General features: G+C 42.6%; 3 protein-coding genes across 5 annotated transcripts; 2 read left to right on the top strand and 1 right to left on the bottom strand.

Annotated features, from left to right (window-relative positions):
- The first annotated feature begins 389 nt into the window (after window positions 1-389).
- LOC127785281 (probable plastid-lipid-associated protein 2, chloroplastic) lies at window positions 390-3,828 on the top strand. Its single transcript, XM_052312717.1, has 3 exons — window positions 390-930; window positions 2,309-2,507; window positions 3,279-3,828. Exons 1-3 carry the CDS (start codon window positions 482-484, stop codon window positions 3,588-3,590), a joined length of 960 nt encoding a protein of 319 aa, XP_052168677.1. The 5' UTR covers window positions 390-481; the 3' UTR covers window positions 3,591-3,828.
- Window positions 3,829-8,130: 4,302 nt separating this feature from the next.
- Window positions 8,131-12,302, top strand: LOC127785357 (uncharacterized). Of its 2 annotated transcripts, XR_008019727.1 has the most exons (8): window positions 8,131-8,693; window positions 9,381-9,528; window positions 9,717-9,908; window positions 10,329-10,457; window positions 10,819-10,988; window positions 11,162-11,291; window positions 11,397-11,527; window positions 11,842-12,302. XR_008019727.1 is itself a non-coding variant. In XM_052312786.1 (7 exons), the coding sequence occupies exons 1-7, from the start codon at window positions 8,498-8,500 to the stop codon at window positions 11,917-11,919; spliced, it is 1,044 nt and encodes a 347-aa protein (XP_052168746.1). In that variant the 5' UTR covers window positions 8,136-8,497; the 3' UTR covers window positions 11,920-12,302. The 2 variants fall into 2 exon arrangements, 1 of the variants encoding a protein (XP_052168746.1); XM_052312786.1 differs by lacking the exon at window positions 11,162-11,291 and having other exon boundaries at window positions 8,136-8,693.
- Window positions 12,303-13,075: 773 nt separating this feature from the next.
- On the bottom strand, window positions 13,076-16,594 carry LOC127785102 (WPP domain-associated protein-like). Of its 2 annotated transcripts, none has more exons than XM_052312525.1 (5): window positions 16,354-16,594; window positions 14,280-15,992; window positions 14,031-14,157; window positions 13,817-13,918; window positions 13,076-13,492 (listed from the first exon to the last, which is right to left on the bottom strand). In XM_052312525.1, the coding sequence occupies exons 2-5, from the start codon at window positions 15,983-15,985 to the stop codon at window positions 13,442-13,444; spliced, it is 1,986 nt and encodes a 661-aa protein (XP_052168485.1). In that variant the 5' UTR covers window positions 15,986-15,992; window positions 16,354-16,594; the 3' UTR covers window positions 13,076-13,441. The 2 variants fall into 2 exon arrangements, with proteins under 2 accessions (XP_052168485.1, XP_052168484.1); XM_052312524.1 differs by having other exon boundaries at window positions 16,292-16,594.
- Window positions 16,595-18,436: the final 1,842 nt, after the last annotated feature.

Consider the following 18,436-nt stretch of genomic DNA (forward strand, 5'->3'; position numbering starts at 1 on the left):
TATATTTAATACTTTAAATTATTACCAAACATGTGATATATACTAAAGTTTATTTTAGCCCATCTAAACACCCATAGTCACAAAAACTCCACGCCCGTCCCTTCCAGAGTTCTCCACGCGGTGCAACGAGTCCAGTTTAAATATCCCTCCCCAATTTTCTGAAAGAGAGTAATTTTTCAGGCCCTCGTTTGAGTTCACTTGACAAGTCCGAGACGCAACACACCACGGAAACCGGAAAAAAAAAAAAAGACTCGACTCGCAGCCGCAGCTCACCAAGCCGACACGTCTCCTCCTCCTCCCACCACTCTACCTGTGCCCAGCCCCCCGCCCCCCCCCCCCCCCCCCCCCCCCCCCCCCCACCCACCCACACAGCCCATCAGTCTCTACAAGAAGATCCGAGGGGAGGAGCCTAACAACACCTGTCACACCTACTACTACACACAGCGACAGAGAGGAGCAGAGCCGCAAGAAGAGTCGAGTCATGGCGGGGTCGTCGTCCCTCAGCACGCTCTCCCTCTGCACGCAGTCGCCATCACCGTCACCGGTGGCGTCCGCCCGCCTCGTGGCACCGGCTGTCCTCGGTTTCGCCGGGGCCCCGCGGTTCCCGACGCTGCGGGCCGCGCCACGGCGGCTGACGGCGCGGGCGGTGGCCGGGGACGCCGAGGACGAGTGGGGGAAGGAGCCGGCGGCGGACCAGGGCGGTGCCGCCGCGGCGGTGGCCGAGGCGCCCGCGGATGTGCCGGTGACGAGCGAGGTCGCGGAGCTCAAGGCGAAGCTGAAGGAGGCGCTGTACGGTACGGAGCGCGGCCTGCGCGCGTCCAGCGAGACGCGCGCGGAGGTGGTCGAGCTCATCACGCAGCTCGAGGCCCGCAACCCCACGCCGGCGCCCACCGAGGCGCTCACCCTCCTCAACGGCAAGTGGATCCTCGCGTAAGCCCTTCTCACTTTTCCCCTCTCGCTCCATTTCTTATTTATATTACTACATATATTTACATGTTCTTTGTTATATTTTTAGTTTGACTTAAATTGGTGATGAATCGATCTAATTGGTGTGGTTACTAGAGGGAAAATTGTTGCTCACGTGCTTTATTTTTGTCATTTTGTGTTTGCTAATCCAAATGTATAATTTCGTAGGTATGCATAGTTAAGAGAGTGTTGTGACTTGATTACATATCATTCTACAAATCGCTTTAATTAAATGTTCGGGTTTACAGGGTGATCCTTGATTTCCATAGTCTGTTTTAAGTAATGCTGAAATCAGATTTACAGAACGGCTCTTCTTTTGCTAGCTTATTTGTTTGAATCATTTTATCACCCTTGTAAAGGTACCAAGAGATGCTACTAATTCTGTATCCATTAGACTCTGTTTGTTTTTTTTTTTTTTTGACGGAAGAAGGTAGAGCAGGCTCTACATAAAGTCATTTCATTAATAGAAATGAGGTTTACAGATTACATATTAGGTGTGGGAATTAACAGAGAGGGAAATAAACAGAAAAAGAAAGGGGAGAGGGGAGAACAAGCCAAAAAAAGAAAAAAGGGAGAATTTACACATATATGTACATGAAGCTTTCTTCTAGGAAAGCCTTGAGCACCAGGAATGAATTTTTTGCCTATTTGTTTCATTGGTCCTTAGGCTCCAGAGCTGTATGGTGTCTGAAACTTGTTGAATGCATTGTAGACTGTCAAACTGTCTTTCGAACACCCGGTTGTTGTGTGCTTTCCATAGAGTGTACGCTCAAGCAGCAAACCAAATTGGCTCAATTCCTTTCAATGTTTGATTTCTGTCCATAATTGCCTGGAGGAAGGCTGAGATAGAATCTGAGCTGTTGGCCAGCTGTAGTAAGTTCAATTTTTCCCAAAGGCTATATTGGCCTGTCTGCACCTTAAGATGATGTGATCAGCTGTTTCTAGTGCAGGGCACAAAGAGCAGTGGGGGTCTTTGTTCCATTTTTTGTTGACTCTGTTTGTTATAACTTATAAGAACCAAACATCTGCTAGCTTGGATAACCTTTGCGTTGATCTCAACCTAAATTGCTAAGGGAGGAGAGTCTTTTAAAGACCGTTTTATGCACAAGCTGTAATGAAAACAGGGTATTCAGGTACCTGTTGCTATCATTTACTTGAGAAAAGGACAATTGTGATTGGTTCAGTTCTTTGGACACTCACATGGTCAAATGATCTCAACATCATAAGTAACATATTAAACCAATGACTAGGATGTTGAGAAGTCTAAGAGGTCACAATTCCTATTAAATGTAGTTGCAGAGTCACTGAATAGTTTGGAGACTAATAAATTAGGTGACTACAGGTACACCTCATTTTCACAGCTATTCCCACTATTGGGGTCTGGTAGTTTGCCTCAGCTTGTCAAGCTGGAAGAAATATCACAAACTATTGATTCTGAGAACTTCACAGTTCAGAATTGCATCAAGTTTTCAGGACCTTTAGCAACAACTTCAGTGTCTACCAATGCCAAATTTGAAGTTCGAAGTCCCAAACGTGTACAGGTGTGATTTTCCTCTCTCAATCATGTATTTCATTTTCTCATGAAATCATTCTGTGATCCATTGATATGTGCAAAGGTGTTAGGTTTTTTATGGATATCTGGGAAAAGCGTGAGCATGAAATTTTACTTTAAAACAATTTGGATAGTATGAGATTTACACTTTTAAGTACAGCAGCCTTTATATCTCATAAAGGAGAAGATTTCAGGAAATTTTCGGTACTGAAGTTCTTTGTGGAGCATTTCCCATAAAGTTAATTGATTGTCATACAATCATTACATTTTGAAATATCCGTTGAAGATATGGAGAAAAGCACAGATTTGGATGAGTTCACAACTGCTAGGGCATGCACAAATCTGTCCATGTTGTGAACTGTGGGATATTATTTTTACTGCTACATGTATATGGATATGGAAGTGAAACATGTATTAACTATTAACTATTTTAGATTGTTGCTATTGCTGTTCCCGGATCTACCTAATTAGTTACTCCCTCTGTCCCAAAATATAGCAAGTTTTGAACGGATTGGACATATCCTAGGACTACGAATCTGGACAGACCCCGTTCAAATTCGTAGTCCTAAGATATGTCCCATCCGTTCAAAACTTGTAATATTTTGGGACAAAGGAAGTATGTAATATGAAGAGGTTTGGTAACAAGGGGTGGGAAAGAAAACCCTTCCATTTATGTTTTTTCTACAGTATTTATTTGCATATGTCAACTGAACTTTGTTATAGGTTTCTGCAAAACTCACATAGTTTGCAACCCTTTCAGATCAAATTTGATGAAGGCATTATCGGCACTCCACAATTGACTGATTCTATTGTACTACCTGAGAAGTTTGAGTTATTTGGGCAGAATATTGACCTGACCCCATTGAAGGGCATATTTTCATCAATTGAAAATGCAGCATCCTCAGTTGCTAGAACCATCTCTGGTCAACCTCCACTAAAGATACCAATTAGGACTGACAATGCTGAGTCTTGGTTGCTCACAACCTACCTTGATGATGAGCTTAGAATCTCCAGAGGTGATGGCAGCAGCATCTTTGTACTGTTTAAGGAAGGAAGCACCCTCCTATATTAAGCTTGGCATGCCTAATCTAGGGTAGAACTTGATGCTGAAGCAACTCCAAGCAGTACTTGTGGCTAAATTATTTTTCTTATTTAAGTTGGTGTGTTGTTATTTGTGTTTGTATAGTTCGGGCGTTTGGATTATGTGAAGTTTTGTGTATGTGTAATGTATTCTTTGATGTCCCTGAGCACCTGAGCTGCTATACTAGTATACATGTTATATATTGCAAAAGTTACACTGAAATGTAAAAGGAATATGTGAAGCGCCCTTTCTGTGTTTCTTTCATATAGCAGCTGAATATTTTCTTAAACTTTCATAAAAAATATTTATTCAATTACTTTTGTTAAAATTGATCAGTGTCAAGTGAAAAGAGTACACTAGATTGCTTTATATGTTTTGTACAAATATTTCTACAAAATATAAATATTGTCGTCAAACAATTCTTTTTTTACAAAATAGAAAAAAAGGTAGTATTCTGTGTTTCCAGATCACCTTGAAGTACCATCGTGGTGGCTTCTTTAAGAAACATCAATCAGGAAATTGCCTTGAAATAGTGAAGTCCATGGCGTAGTACCATAAGCAGAAGAAATTATCTAAGCATAATCTTTTCTATTCGGTACTCGGTACGGCAGATTCGGATCGTCTGCCTTCACCCGTTGAAGTCATGAACGTGAAGTCACCGCTTATCCACCGTCCAAGAAATCCAACGGCTCATGTGGCGCATGTAAAATCGAGGAGTTAATTTAAGATTGCGTGTGATGAAAACATTGGTAGTTTGTGATTTGGAGTTTAATAGACGGTTGATTTTGCGAAGTGAGTGTGTCCTGTTAATCTAGGCAGTTAGACCGGCCGGGTGTTGGTGGTCAGATTGCAGGTCTTGCTACGGTCAGACCGGCTAACCCGATGGACTGACCGACAGGATTCTGTTCGATATCGGTTTTGGGTTGTCTTGTCCGTTTTGGATAGTTCCTTCGTGGATTTGACTTATACATAGTTTCTATACATATGCATATTGTTTGTTATGCTAATGTAAGTCAAGTTAGGACGAATTTGTGCTTGGAATATGGTTTCTTGGTTGTTGCATGTGCAGGTATTGCTTAAGGCCTCGGGAGAATGTTGCCGGTGATAGATCGGGATCGACTTTGGAGAAGTAGACGTCCAGGGATCAAGAGATCATGTGGGATACTAAAGACTAGAGAACAATACACGTGGTGATGAAGAATCCATGTGGCATACAAGAGGGATTGTGTGCGATGGAAAGAAGAGTCGAATTTCGAAGGGAGTCAGAATTCTGGAAGATTGATAGAGACAACCAAAAAGATGAGTTGGATACTTGCAAGAGAGGGTTTCCCATGTGGTTGGGAGTTTTAATTTGTGTTAGATTTGTGGGCTTTGCACAGTGCTGGCGAAATGGGAACCAGGATACCCATTTATCCGGCAAAAGGATCATAATCAAATAAATAGCATGCTTAGAATATCTTTAAAAATAAAAAGGTAACCCTAGGGTGACGTAGCTAGGGGCCAACTCTTGTGGGTCCTGAGCCCACCTAAGATTTTATATATGGGATTCTCCCTAGCTAAGGAGGAATATTGTGTATATGACTCAAAACTCTGAGCATAAAAGTAGCTTGGAACTTGGCTTGGGTCCCAAGCATACCCCAAATACGTTTTAAGAATATAGCCTACGGTCTGCCTCGGACCTGGCCATGTCTTGGGTCCCGGGCTCACCTTAGTCATTGTAGGTTATACGGTCCTCGGCAAGAAGGGCGTAGAAATTTATAAGATCTATATCTTAAGAGAATGAGCTAAGGTATGCTTCGGGCCTGACCTACTCCTGGGCCCCGGGCTCACCTTAGCCCATACAAGTCACACACTTCTCTAGAAAGAGGAGTGTCGAGACATGCAGAACATAAAGGTGTAAACTGAGGTTTGCTCACGTCCCTCTGCCTAGAGGGGCATCGAAACGTATAAGACACATAATCTTAGAATGTCCCTTCATCAACGACATTTTCAATAAACTCATCCGAGAATGATCAAACTACTTCTTTAAACGCAGGAGGACGCGACCTCAGAACTTGCTAGGAAGTTGGGTGTGCTCCACATCTAGCTGTGAGGCAGCATGCCTCGCCATAAATGAAACAGGTTTATGGGAGATCCCCGGCCAGTCTGGAGTTGAAAGGACGTGGACAAGACGCCAGCGCTGAGTCACTTAGGACCGGTGTTGCCTAGGACACGCGTCGCACATGTCCCGCACCACCTAATTTAGCCAAACGGGTAGAGAAGCAACCATGGCACTGTTTTAGGCAGGTTGGGCCTTGTTAGGCCCGCCACGCACCACGTGGTGAGCACATTGGCGGAGACCCAACTGTCTTAGACGGAGCCCACGAGCTTGGGGTAATATGAAGACTGTGTTAGGGAACCAGCCGGCAACAACAAGACGGCTAATAAGACAAGACTAACAGTAGATTTGTAATAATGAGATCCTCTCCTTGGACTATAAAAGGAAGAGGACCAGATACATATGAAGGGTTGGATTCTTTTATATCAATACTTTCACTTTGTAACCTGAAAAGGCCTCCTTTGTACATAGCTGATCTAGGGAAAACAACAACCTCAACATAGCAGGGTATTACACCTTTGGGTGGCCTGAACCTATATAAACTCCTGTCTCCCTCTCTGCATGGGGTGGTCGGGCCCCACGAAACCTTTCTGATTGCAACTTGTTTGCACTCTCACCGCAAACCCCTTGGTCGGATCTTCACACTCGGGGAGGGGCCTCCACTCCCCGCTGTCCGAGGAATCACCCCCTTGACACATAGCTTACCTCGTGTATAAATAGAGAGGGAGGGTGTGGCCTCCTGCAGTCCTGCTATCGATTTTGAGAGAGTTGAATTGAGAGAAAAGTTAGGGTTTCAAGTTTAGTCGAAATTTTGGTGAGATGTGTTGTTAGTGCACTTTCTAAATACTAGTTGATGCAATATAGTCGAGATAGTTCAATCTACATATTCGAGTTTTCATCCACCGGTGTTTCCTGGGTTGTCTGACCAACAGCAAGGCGACGGTCTTACCGGCAGGAGTACGGGAGTCCAACCACAGGTGGTGGGCGGTTTGACCAGTTAGACAACGGCGGTCTGACTGGCGGCTGGAGGGCGGTGTGACCGAGGGCCCAAAACCCTAACCCTAGATCTGGCCAGAGGGGAGGGTGGCGGCAGGTAGGGCTAGGGTGGCGAATTTTGTTTACGCTGAATATATTTTCGCAGGCGGGTGGATTTAGCCACATGCAAAAATCATTGATTTTCAAAGGCCTTTGAATGCGGGCAGAGGTTATGGCCACCAACAAAAATATGTTTTTGCAGTCTGTAAAAATGTTTTTTCTAGTAGTGCCAGCCACTTCACATAGGTCCATGAATTTTTAATATACGCTTGTATAAGCCGTTCCAAAGAGATTCCTGTTCCAAAGAGATTCACGGCCCATCTTTTCGCTTATGCTTATGCTTATCAGCAAAAATTTGAATTTTGAACCTTGAATTTGGAGTTGATTTTAGGGTTTTTTCATCAAAATTTATTTTTTAGCCTTTGCTTTTAGATCACTAAGAACACGCATATACAAATTTTATTCACAAATTATTTTTCGTTTGTGTTAGGAAACGATAAGTGAAAAAAGATAAAGAACAATAGATCAATCACAGAAGACACGAGATTTAACGTGGAAAACCCTCCCAAAACAGGAGAGAAAAAACCACGGGCGCCAGCCAGCAAAATATCTTCACTATATCTGGGGTGAGGTTACAACACCGCACGGCGGCTTACAAGAGGTATATATACGCTCCGGCCCAAGCCTCCCAGCGACAGGCCTCCGCTCCACTACGTCAGAAGCTGGCCTTTATTAAGTGCAAATGAATTTGGATCACAACTCAATAGTTTGCAAATATGTCGTTTCGCTTATTAAAATGATGGGGCTGTCAATCTCATATCCACGCTGTCACTTTCCGTGCCCCTCTTTTGCTCCCCTCACCCTGCCTCTTCCCCCTCTAGTGTCCTGGTAGTAAAGCTCAAGCTTCTCTAGATATGCCTCCTGTGATCCTGTCACATGTGGATTGGCACTCACGGATCAGACAGTTGTGGTGTCTCGAGGTACACCGTGAGGAGGAACGAGGAGTTGATGCCCACGTTTGCCCCATTTTCCTCCGCCATACTAACTAGCTGTGCCCTTGTTGTTGTTGCCATCCTTGAGGGCTTCTCCTTTCCCGTTGCCACACTTAAGGACCATAGGACAAGGAGAAGAATGTTGGTCCCATTGAACAGAAGTTACAGAACATATTTATCGTCGTCGGAAATGAAGAATAGAGAGAGAGAGAGTGATCTAAAGTGTAAAAAAAAACCAGAAAACATCGAAGTAGGTAGATTAAAATAAACGAACATGTTCCTAACTCCTAACTGAAATATACTCAAAACAAAATTCGGTAGCTCGATCTTTTTTTTTTCTCTCATTTCCCCTTCTCTCTCTGTCCTTTTTCCTCTTTCTTCCTAATAAGTGAGTATCTTGTTCCTCCCCTGGTTCACCGAGCACCAAGTCCTCCCTTTGCACCGCGTGGCGAGGAGGGCGAGTCGCCCAATCTCTCTGCCCTTTGCGGCGCCGTCGTCGCTGCCAAACCAGCTGTGCGAAGAAGCCGCGAAACCCGGCCGCCTCCGCGCTGCAACGACCGCCGCGAAAATCCGGCCGCCTCCGCGTCGTTGTTGCCGTAGCTGCGTGCCCCGGCGAGGTCGTCTCCGCATCCTCCTCGCGCGAGGATCCCGTCCCGATCGCTAAGGACGGTATACCGGTCCCTAGCATTCCGGGAAAAAAAAATCTCATCTCTCTTTGAGTTTTGACTACCTCTGTGTCGCGCTACCCCACACGGAGAGAGAGCAACGAGGGGATGGGCGGCTACGAGAACGGCGACTCGCCGGCGGCCGCCGCCGGAGACGGCGGCGTCATCCTGGGCGTCGACGGCGGCACCACTAACACCGTCTGCGTCTGCCTGCCGGTCGCAATGCCGCCGCCGGAATCGCCCGGCGCCGTCCCCGTCTTGTCCCGCGCCGTCGCCGGCTGCTCCAACCGCAACTCCGTCGGAGGTAACCACCGTACAAGGCTTGGCCCAGTTCCGTGGCGGCCCCTGCTGCATATGTAATAGTTGGATCTTGGGGTTTGACCATCGGTATCGGGTTAGATTTTGGCGATTTGCGGTGCTGTGAACGCCACTGCTGCCGTGCAATTCTGGTGAATTTTGCGACAATATAGTGTTCCCATGTCTTAATACTCCCAAGAAGTGTTGGATCTTGCCAATTGGACGAGGGTTTCAGAGAAGATTAATTATTTGCATAATTATGATCTCCAAAATTTTTCTAATGTGAAATTTATTGATGATTTTGAAAAGAAAAAAGTTCATCTGTTTCTTATAAATTCAGTGGTTTCCTACCTAGAATCATCTGATCCAGATACATAATAGGAGTAGAAAATGGCATTGCTGTTGCTAAGCTGTGGTATCTATGTAGTAGCCTGGTAAATTTTAACTGATGGGGAATACATCCTTTTATATGTGGATGTTGATTAGTATAGAACTAAAAATCATACCATTACTTGAAACATCATTATGATACCACCGTTATTGCAGCTTACTAACCTTTCTAATTGAATGGTTTCCCCGTATTAATTCATATTTTCACTAGTCTAGGTGCTATAAATTATTATAGATAGAGTTGGGTATTGCACGAGTTTTTGCTCAAGTAATACTGATCACTTTGTCCTTTATCTTATTTCAGAAAGTGCTGCACTGGAAACTCTAGAACAGGTCATGGCACAGGCCCTCACATTGGTCAACACGGATCGTTCAGCTGTCCGTGCAGTTTGTTTAGCTGTATCTGGAGTTAACCATCCTTCTGATCAGCAGAGGATGCTAGACTGGATTCGGTATTGATCTCTGCATATATCCCCTTCCTGAAAATTCATCCGCTGGCCACTTCAAATAGCATCAATAAATTTTGTAAATCATGGTTTCTTATTGAATTGGACACAGTCTGAAGCTATCAGGGAAACAATGCATGAGTTAAAATTTTTCACTTGCTGCTAAGTGCTAAGTGAGCTTTTTTGTTCTCCAGAGATCTCTTCCCTGGCCATGTCAAGTTTTATGTGGAAAATGATGCGGTGGCAGCTCTGGCCAGTGGTACAATGGGAAAGCTACATGGCTGTGTATTGATAGCGGGCACTGGAAGCATAGCTTATGGGGTCACTGAAGATGGAAAGGTAGCAAGAGCAGCTGGTGCTGGACCTGTTTTGGGCGACTGGGGTAGGTGAGTTACATTTATAAGAGAAGGGAATGTTAAGAAATTCCAAAGATAAATGTGTTATTTGAAGTTGGTATACTGTTTCTTTTGGGGGATTTCATTTGCATATTCTCCTAGCAAAAGCTTCTGATCTATAACATGAAAATCAGACAATATGTTATTTATTTGCAAGGGTTATGAATTTCCACTTAGTGTGAAAACCCACTATCATGAATTGACCATGACATGCTTAATTAAGGGTGAATAGGCATTTAAAACTGTTAGCATTTTCAATAGAGTGACAGGAAAACATAGGTTACATTAATTGACCATGAATGCATCCACATCCTTAGGAGAATCCCAATTTTTTTCCAGAGCAATATATTTTCAATAGCTTTTACATGTGACAAAGGAAATGTAGGTGACACCATGTGTACATTAATGCAGTGGATATGGCATTGCTGCACAGGCCCTGACAGCAGTCGTAAAAGCATACGATGGCCGTGGACCTCATACTAATCTTACAAGAGAGATCCTTAGGAAGCTTGAGCTTTCTTCACCAGATGAATTGATTGGGTAAGTTCTCTCGTACATATATATCCTTTTTGCCAACACATTCTATTTCGGTTGTATTTTTCCATTAAGTTTTTACCATGAGAAATTATCACTATTGTCAAGCATCCCTTTTGATATCTTTTTTCCATTATGAAACTTGTCCTGTTGATGCATTAAGCTCATCACATCCAACGATCCATATTTTAACATCCTATGAAGGCGATACTACGATATTTGGACCAAACTGGTCTGAACAAACTGCTATTTCAGTGTTGAATGCCAAAAAGACATCCTGCGATTGTTTCATGTTTTATCTTGAAAATCTACGATATTTGGAGTCTTTAAGTTAGTTATCAACTTATCATCCTTGTCTGTGGCATAGGTGGACGTATGCAGATCCATCTTGGGCCCGTATTGCAGCACTTGTTCCTGTTGTGGTATCTTCTGCTGAAGATGGTGATGAAGTAGCAAACAAAATATTGCATGATTCAGTGCAGGAGTTAGCTGATAGTGTTGTTGCTGTTGTTCGGCGCCTTAAATTGTGTGGTGAAGGTAGTAATTCAGCACAGTTTGTGTATTATTCTCCTAACGAATTTCTTGATGTTTATTCATGAAATGATTGGAGAGCTTGCATCATATAATACCAAAGCAAGTAGCAATTTTTTATGTTACTGCAACCAGGTACTTCCAGTTTTAGTCCAAGATATTCTTCTTCGAAACTGTAGGTTCATTGTCTACTAGTGCATGGCACAAGTTGTTGCACTCTGCCACTCTGAATGCAGGTTTTGGGTCAAGCCCAACCTATTTCCATGATGCACTTGATTTGACACAAAAGCACGCGTTTTTAGAGATTATGTAAGGCGAGGTTGTCAGATATTTATATTATTAAGTTGTAACTCTTTGAGGAATTGAGTAAAACATTATCGTGTATAACTGAGGGCTTCCTTTTACTCTGTGCAGATGGAATGGACCAATTTCCGCTTGTTTTGGTTGGAGGTGTTCTCGAAGGCAACAAAAAATGGAACATTAGTGGTGAGGTTGTAAGATGTATTTCCAAAGTCTTCCCAGGCGTCCATCCTATTCGACCTGAGGTTAGTGTTGTACTACTTTATCCTGTTGTGAGTTTCATTTTCTAGCAGTGCGATTTACTAGAGATTCAAAAGGTCAAGCGTTTACAATTTCGGGGGTATTTTACCTTTTCTGGAGGATACAATTTTTGGGGATGCTTCAGAAGTATTTTTCATTCAGTGATTGTATATGGACATTAGTTTATGTAGGTAATGTTGCTGGATTTAGTTTTGCATAATTTCTGTCTCCAGCATTCAAGTGAACAGTCCACTTAAATAGTGCGAACAACTTTCAGGTTTGACAGTGATAAAAAAGTTATTTTTATCACATTTTGCAGGTGGAACCAGCCATTGGTGCAGCATTACTAGCTTGGAACCATCATCGCAAAGGACTGAAACTGGAAAACGGAAGTTGATCTCTAGCATATGGAATTTATTTCAACTGTAAATTACAGAACTGAACAGCCAAAGGATTAATAAGATTGGGATGGTCACACAGGCACATTCATCAGCATCAAGGTTGTTGCTGCGTGAAGAGCGTTATGGATGGATGTGCTTTCTGTGAGTTGTGTAAGCGGGGAACAGATGCATTTCTTATGTAATTAGTTACCGTGTTCAAAGAATTGTTCACGACATTTGGTTCTAGCTCTTGGTGACTTGTACGTGTGCTATTAGAGAGTTCCAAGAAACATGTCTGGAATGAACAGGTCATGTTAAAATGTGTATTTTTACCTGTTCGGTTACCTTGTATCTGTATTTGGTCGAAATGCTGAATTGATTCAATCGTCACCTGCATTTATTTGCTGACTCATGTTGATAGGACAAATTTGCACGAATATGTTGAAGTATTTTCCCTAATTTGGATCGTCTGAGCAGATGTTCCTGACAGGGAGGAAAAGAGCAATTCACAAATACTTCAATTTTAATTTTGACTAAGTTTATAGAAAAAACATAACAACATTTTCAACACAGAATATAGTATCAAAACATATTCAATGTAACATTCAATGAGACTAATTCGTGGATGTTGCTAAATTTTGTTATAAACTTGGTCAACTTAAAAAAAGTTTGACCATAAAAATGATGTCGTTTATTATGAAAGAGAGGGAGTAATTGCATTGTTGACCGTATGTGATCTTACTCCCTCCGTACTCGTAAAGGAAGTCGTTTAGGACAATGTTTAAGTCAAACATTGGGAATATAAATCATGAATAACTCTCAGGTTGTTGAGTTTAAAAATGTAAAAATTATATAAATAGATTCGTCTTGAAAAATATTTTCATAAAAGTATACATATATTACTTTTTAATAAATATTTTTTATAGAAACAAGAAGTCAAAGTTGTGTTTTAGAGACCGTGTCGCTGTCCAAAACGACTTCTTTTATAAGTATGGAGGGAGTATATTAGACTGCAAAGTTCTGCCTGTCATTATATTTTACATCAGGTTCCGTAGACTGCCAACTGCAGATTTGAATGGCTAAAGAATTGCATATCAAAACATCTCTTGAGACACACAGTTTGTCACATTGCTCAGGTCGTGACAACATTAGACCATGACCAGTAAACCACACTTGGTCAAACTCATACATTAATCCCATACATCTTTCTCAATGTGGTTCAAAAACTCCACCAACATTCTTCCTAGTCCATCAAGTGGAAAAGTATTTCAGAATTCATCTTTTCCAGACCCATAGGATCAATAGCGCAATACAAGGACTAACTAATGTTGGCTCATTTACAAACTGCCAAAGGCTACCAAATCTACTATCTAAAATGGGGAGCAAACTACTTTGCATCACCTAACCCTTGATTTGACATCAAAAGAAGGGCATGATCTACAAAAGTCACCTCATACTACTATAAATGCAGAGTCAAACCGTCAAGCTGTCAAGCCTTTGCTAACACTGTAGTAGCAGATATAAGTATGAAGGATAAGTTTATTTCGACATGTTTAAATGTTTCTTGATCATGTTCAAGATCTCCATAACCTGTTAAAGAGATAACACAATTGAGAACAAAGATATCAACTTAAAACGATATAGTAATTAGTAAAGAATAGAAACATCATAATTTATAACGCCATATTTGGATGGATGCTAGCAATTCCTAATCCAATAGCATGCTACGACCAGTAGTTAGACCTCAACATACATAAAACTCAATGTAAAGAAGCAGTTTTCATAGTTGTGGAAACAAAATAATGAAGTTCGGATTGAAATTCCTATTAGAAATTTTGTTATATCAATTTTGTTTCTTTAGAGAGATTTCACTTCACTATCAAAACAGAGATGTACTAAGAACAGTATACTTACACCAGTGTAGTACTGCAAGACAGGAGAATAGTGATCGAGTGCAATATAAATTTTTGCAAGAAGATCTGTTAATGCCTCAACCTCATCACCAAGTAAATCTACCTGCAAAAAACAAGAAATCACACTCCTAATCCTCCTCATTTAAAGGCACTATCTAGGTAACTGACTGGTGCAGTTTCTAGGATAAGCAGTTGTTTGGAAACCAAAGATGTACCTCGAGCTCAGCTTTCTGAAGATTGGAGGCTCTTGTTTCAGATATTTCCTTGTATCTCAATGCCTTCTTTCTTAAAGTATTGCCTTCTTTTGCAAGGATTTTACATTGTTCTTTCAATAGACTAAACCTGTTTTGCGTAAGTTCAACAAAGAAAAGTCATAGACAATAAGAATTGTAAATATAAATACAGCATAAGCAAACCCAAAATAAAGACAAAAGAAACTACTGGATGAATGGAAATACAGGCACCTTGATTCATTGTGCTGAACTTTGTGTGCAATGATAGTTTGTTGGTCTGTAACAAGATTTTCAAAACCTCTCATAGATTCAACAACACATCTCATGCATTCTGTAAACTCCTTTTCTTTAGAAATGGATGATGAAAATCCCTTCTCCTTTTCTTTAATGATGGCATGTAAAACTTTATTTTGTTTCTCTACCTCCTTTTGAGAATCTGATACAGTCCTAAATCTATCATTTAACTCCTTCAGAGCAATCTCATTACGATGAACATGCTGCAGAGCTTGCTCCAACCTGCTAACAATGACATCAAAATCCCTGCACTTATCAGAAATGCAGGAATCTTGCTTTGCAACTTTGCCTCTTAGTGAATCAAGTTCATGGCGTAGAAAATCCAAATGATCCTCTATTGCTTTGAATTCAATCTGTGACAAATATTTCTCCTTCTCCCTTATCACTAAATTGAAGGTATCCACATTTAGCTTTAATTTGTCCATCTCTTGCATATGTAGAGATTGTGCTTCAGCACAGCTGTTTTCCTCGTTGTATTTTAACAACAATGAATTAATGTTTGAAGCTGCTTCAGCTATGGCCTCTTTCTGAATAATTGACCAAAAGTCCAGATTCATATTAAACTCCATCTCATAACCATGCAATCCCATTTTTATTTCACTAATAAACTCTGTTACTAAAATCTTTTCTGTCTCTTCTCTAACTATGGTTACAATGCTGGCATCTTCAATATCAGATTCTAACCTCCTAATCTGATTCAGGTAATTTGTCTCAATGGGTGTGAAATGTGAAGCCTTAATTAGAGTAATGCATTCTTCCTCTTCATTGTCAGTTGGAGCACCTTGCAACTGATGGTTGTGAGAATCTACAACCTTGATTTTGTCTTGTTGACCAGGAAATACATCACTCTTGATGCGGATGGTTCTTTTATTCTCCACAAGGACCTCATCCAATTTTGTAATAACTTCCCAAATTTTCTTCCTCATGAGCTCAAATTCTTTATTATTGCGTAAATGCCAGGGGTTAGGTCCTTCTTTTTTTAGGTTCTCCCGCTTTAGTCTAAATATCTCTTCCGTCTTCTCTTGCAAAGTCGAATCATGCTGCCGTTTCATTTGATTCATCATTTTATTGAAATGGGCAACCAACTCATCCCTATCCATGTGCTTCAGAACTGTTGGATCAATAAAAATATCTTCATTGGAGGCTTTAGAACCATTTTCCTTAGTTATACCATCTTTAGAGGATTTTTCATTCCCTCTATGCTTACTTTCATCTTCTGCGCCTTCAAAGTTGTTATAGTGTGATACTGAAAGCCCCCACTCAGAATTCAAGAGTGACTTAGAAAGAGTCACAAGCTGTTGGCGAAGGTTATAAATTTCTTCATAGAGTTTATCTCGGCCCTCAGATAAACTCAGGCCACTATTTCTGAATTGATGCAGCTTTTCGTTCAAGAATGCTATCTCTGCATCCTTAGATGCAATCTGGCGAGCTGATTCTTGCTCTACAGCACTTATAGTTCCCTTCATAACAGAGTCAGTAACATATCTTGAAACATGAAGACTGGTATTTAATTCATTCCAAATGGCGTCCAAGTCATCTACAATCAACTCATTTTCATCTGAAGGTTCTCCCTGGACAGTGGAGCTTCCATTCATATCGCTATGTGCTAATGGTACATCCAGGGTCTCCAGGCTCTCCGCCATGTTCCCACTGCAAAAAAGGGAAAAACATAAAGGAGGATGACTAAAGCATCTCACTTCAACAGTATCCTATTTTATTAGAGTAATAACATGCATTGCCTCACTGCATCCTTAGAAATAGAACACCTCATCACCAAAGCTTCTAACATTGTACTCATATCTAAACACGAATTTGCCTTAAGCATATCAGTGGCAGATCTAACATGAGAGATGGGGGTTCAGTTGAACCCCCAAACATTTTTGGGAACCATCAAAACTGTTACTATTATTAAGGTTAAGGCAAAGTTCTAGAACAGAAGCTAGGGTTACCGCAAATTCGAGAAAAAGCGCGTGAGTAGATTGAGACGGGAAAGAGGATGTGAGTAACGGACGCGGCGGAAGCAGCAGGACGAGCGACGGCGACCCTGCTCGCTCGCTCGCGCGATGGATGGGAATTGGCGGAGGCGGCGGTGGCGGAGGATGTGCGTAACGGACGCGGCGGAAGCAGAAGGACGAGCGACGCTCGCTCGTGGGATGGATGGGGATCGGCGGAGGCGGAGGCGGAGGCGGCGGAGGCGACAGCGGTGGTCAAGGGCAAACTCAGGATAACTCCCGCACGACGGAGGCGTCAAAATGGCGAGGGTAACTTGGTAATTTCGCCTAGCAATCAATCGACCCGGATTTTTTTTTTTTGACAGCAACTTTAGAACTTCATTAACCCACTGCTCCAGGCAAGTCGCCGGAGACAAGTTCAGTAACAAAGGCCGGGGCTTGGTTCCAGAAACACGGGGAGACAGAGGCCGCGGTCAGGGTTTACCTTACCGCTAACTTACTGTCGGTAACCACGCGGTTACTGCGGTTACCGGGCTTACCACGGGGGTACGGTAATATAAATACCGCGGTAACCTCCTTATATTCAAATAAATTTAAAAAATAATTTGAATTTTTGATAAATTTTGCACGGTTTTGTACGATTTTTCGCGGTTACCGCGGTTACCGCGCGGTAACCGTGCTTATCGCCGGGGCGCGGTAACCCCGGCCCCGGCGGTTTGGGAAACCCTGGCCGCGGTACAAACACCATAGGCGGCTAAACAGTCTGCCACGTTGTTACACAATCTAGGGCAAACAGAAATATTGACATGATCAAAATTCACCCGTAGAAATGCCCTGATCTGCCTGAACAAAGCCCCGTTCGGGCTGCGGTCGAACTCTTCAGATGTTAAGGCTCGGTGCAGGTTAGTAGCATCCATTTCGACAATGATGTCAGTCATGCCCAGTTGTGCCACCCGTTGCAAGCTGTTCAACAGATCCAGTGCTTTCGCTTGCAACGCGCTTGTCACCCGGACCAGACTACCAGCCCCGGCTTCTAGAAATTGTCCTGATGCATCCCTGGCAACAAAGCCCCATCCTCCCGCTTCAGTATTATGAAAGAAAGATGCATCAATATTCACCTTATACACATTCGCTGGCGGGATCTATCGTTGCACAGTAGGTTGTTTGGCCTGGGAGTTCTTCTTCGATATCCTCTCTTGCTCCCCCAGATGAAACTCGACAGACTGGCAAATGTCCCAAGTTGACGACATTTTCTCCCCCACATTAACCTTGTTGCGAGCCAACCACCATCTCCACATGAAGGTGAGGATTTTTTGCTGTGTAGTTTCAGCAAAAGTCCAAAGCTTAGACATAGCTTCTTTCCCCGATTGGCATTGGACCATTATCTTCCTCTCCCTCTCCAGATTCAGAGCTAGCCAGCACGCCCTTGCATTTTTGCACTTAAAAAACAGATGTCTGTTGTCTTCGTCAAAACGTTTGCAAACAGGGCAGATCTTATCAATTTCAACTCCTTTCCTGGCCAGATTGCAACGAACAGCAAGGCTATTATGAGTAAACCACCACACAAACATCTGCACCTTATGTGCTACCTTGCACCTCCAGATTTTCAACCAATCAAAAGTGTGAGTTCCGTATACACTGCCGCTGGAGGAACTTGCATCCCGCCCGCTGCCCATATCACGCTTCCTGACAGCAACCTTATAGGCTGACTTTACAGAGAAAACTCCTTTTGGATCATAGCGCCAGGCAGCCCAGTCGTCCACACCATCATGCAAGGGGATCTTTTTTATCTCTTCAGCATCAACATTCCAAAAATTATCATCAATTAGAGCTTCATCCCATTCACCCAGGACCGGATCGATTAGTTCAGACACTTTAGTAAGTATCGAGCCAGCCCGCGGAGTGATTGGCTTTCGAGTACTACTCCGTGGGATCCATGGATCCTTCCATATTTTGAGCGAGTTACCATCACCAACACGCCAGATCAATCCTTCCTTCAACAGCTCCACCCCCTTCAGGATACTTCGCCAGGAATAAGAGATGCCGTCCTTAGCCGAGCTATGCAGCACATCAGTATAAGGGTAGTACTTCGCCTTGAGGACCCTAGCACACAGAGTTCCTGGATTGGTGAGGAGGCGCCAT

This window comes from Oryza glaberrima, chromosome 9 (assembly GCF_000147395.1).
Source record: "Oryza glaberrima chromosome 9, OglaRS2, whole genome shotgun sequence".
NCBI classification, from domain to species: domain Eukaryota; kingdom Viridiplantae; phylum Streptophyta; class Magnoliopsida; order Poales; family Poaceae; genus Oryza; species Oryza glaberrima.

Excerpts from the sequence above, each read along its gene's own strand:
- LOC127785281 (XM_052312717.1), top strand. The coding sequence starts at position 482 with ATGGCGGGGTCGTCGTCCCTCAGCACGCTCTCCCTCTGCACGCAGTCG. Across the intron at positions 931-2,308 it reads AACGGCAAGTGGATCCTCGC|GTACACCTCATTTTCACAGC; the intron begins GTAAGCCCTTCT and ends AGGTGACTACAG. Across the intron at positions 2,508-3,278 it reads GAAGTCCCAAACGTGTACAG|ATCAAATTTGATGAAGGCAT; the intron begins GTGTGATTTTCC and ends CAACCCTTTCAG.
- LOC127785357 (XM_052312786.1), top strand. The coding sequence starts at position 8,498 with ATGGGCGGCTACGAGAACGGCGACTCGCCGGCGGCCGCCGCCGGAGAC. Across the intron at positions 9,529-9,716 it reads AGGATGCTAGACTGGATTCG|AGATCTCTTCCCTGGCCATG; the intron begins GTATTGATCTCT and ends TTTGTTCTCCAG. Across the intron at positions 10,458-10,818 it reads TCACCAGATGAATTGATTGG|GTGGACGTATGCAGATCCAT; the intron begins GTAAGTTCTCTC and ends TCTGTGGCATAG.
- LOC127785102 (XM_052312525.1), bottom strand. The coding sequence starts at position 15,985 with ATGGCGGAGAGCCTGGAGACCCTGGATGTACCATTAGCACATAGCGAT. Across the intron at positions 14,158-14,279 it reads GTTCAGCACAATGAATCAAG|GTTTAGTCTATTGAAAGAAC; the intron begins GTGCCTGTATTT and ends TACGCAAAACAG. Across the intron at positions 13,919-14,030 it reads TTCAGAAAGCTGAGCTCGAG|GTAGATTTACTTGGTGATGA; the intron begins GTACATCTTTGG and ends TGTTTTTTGCAG.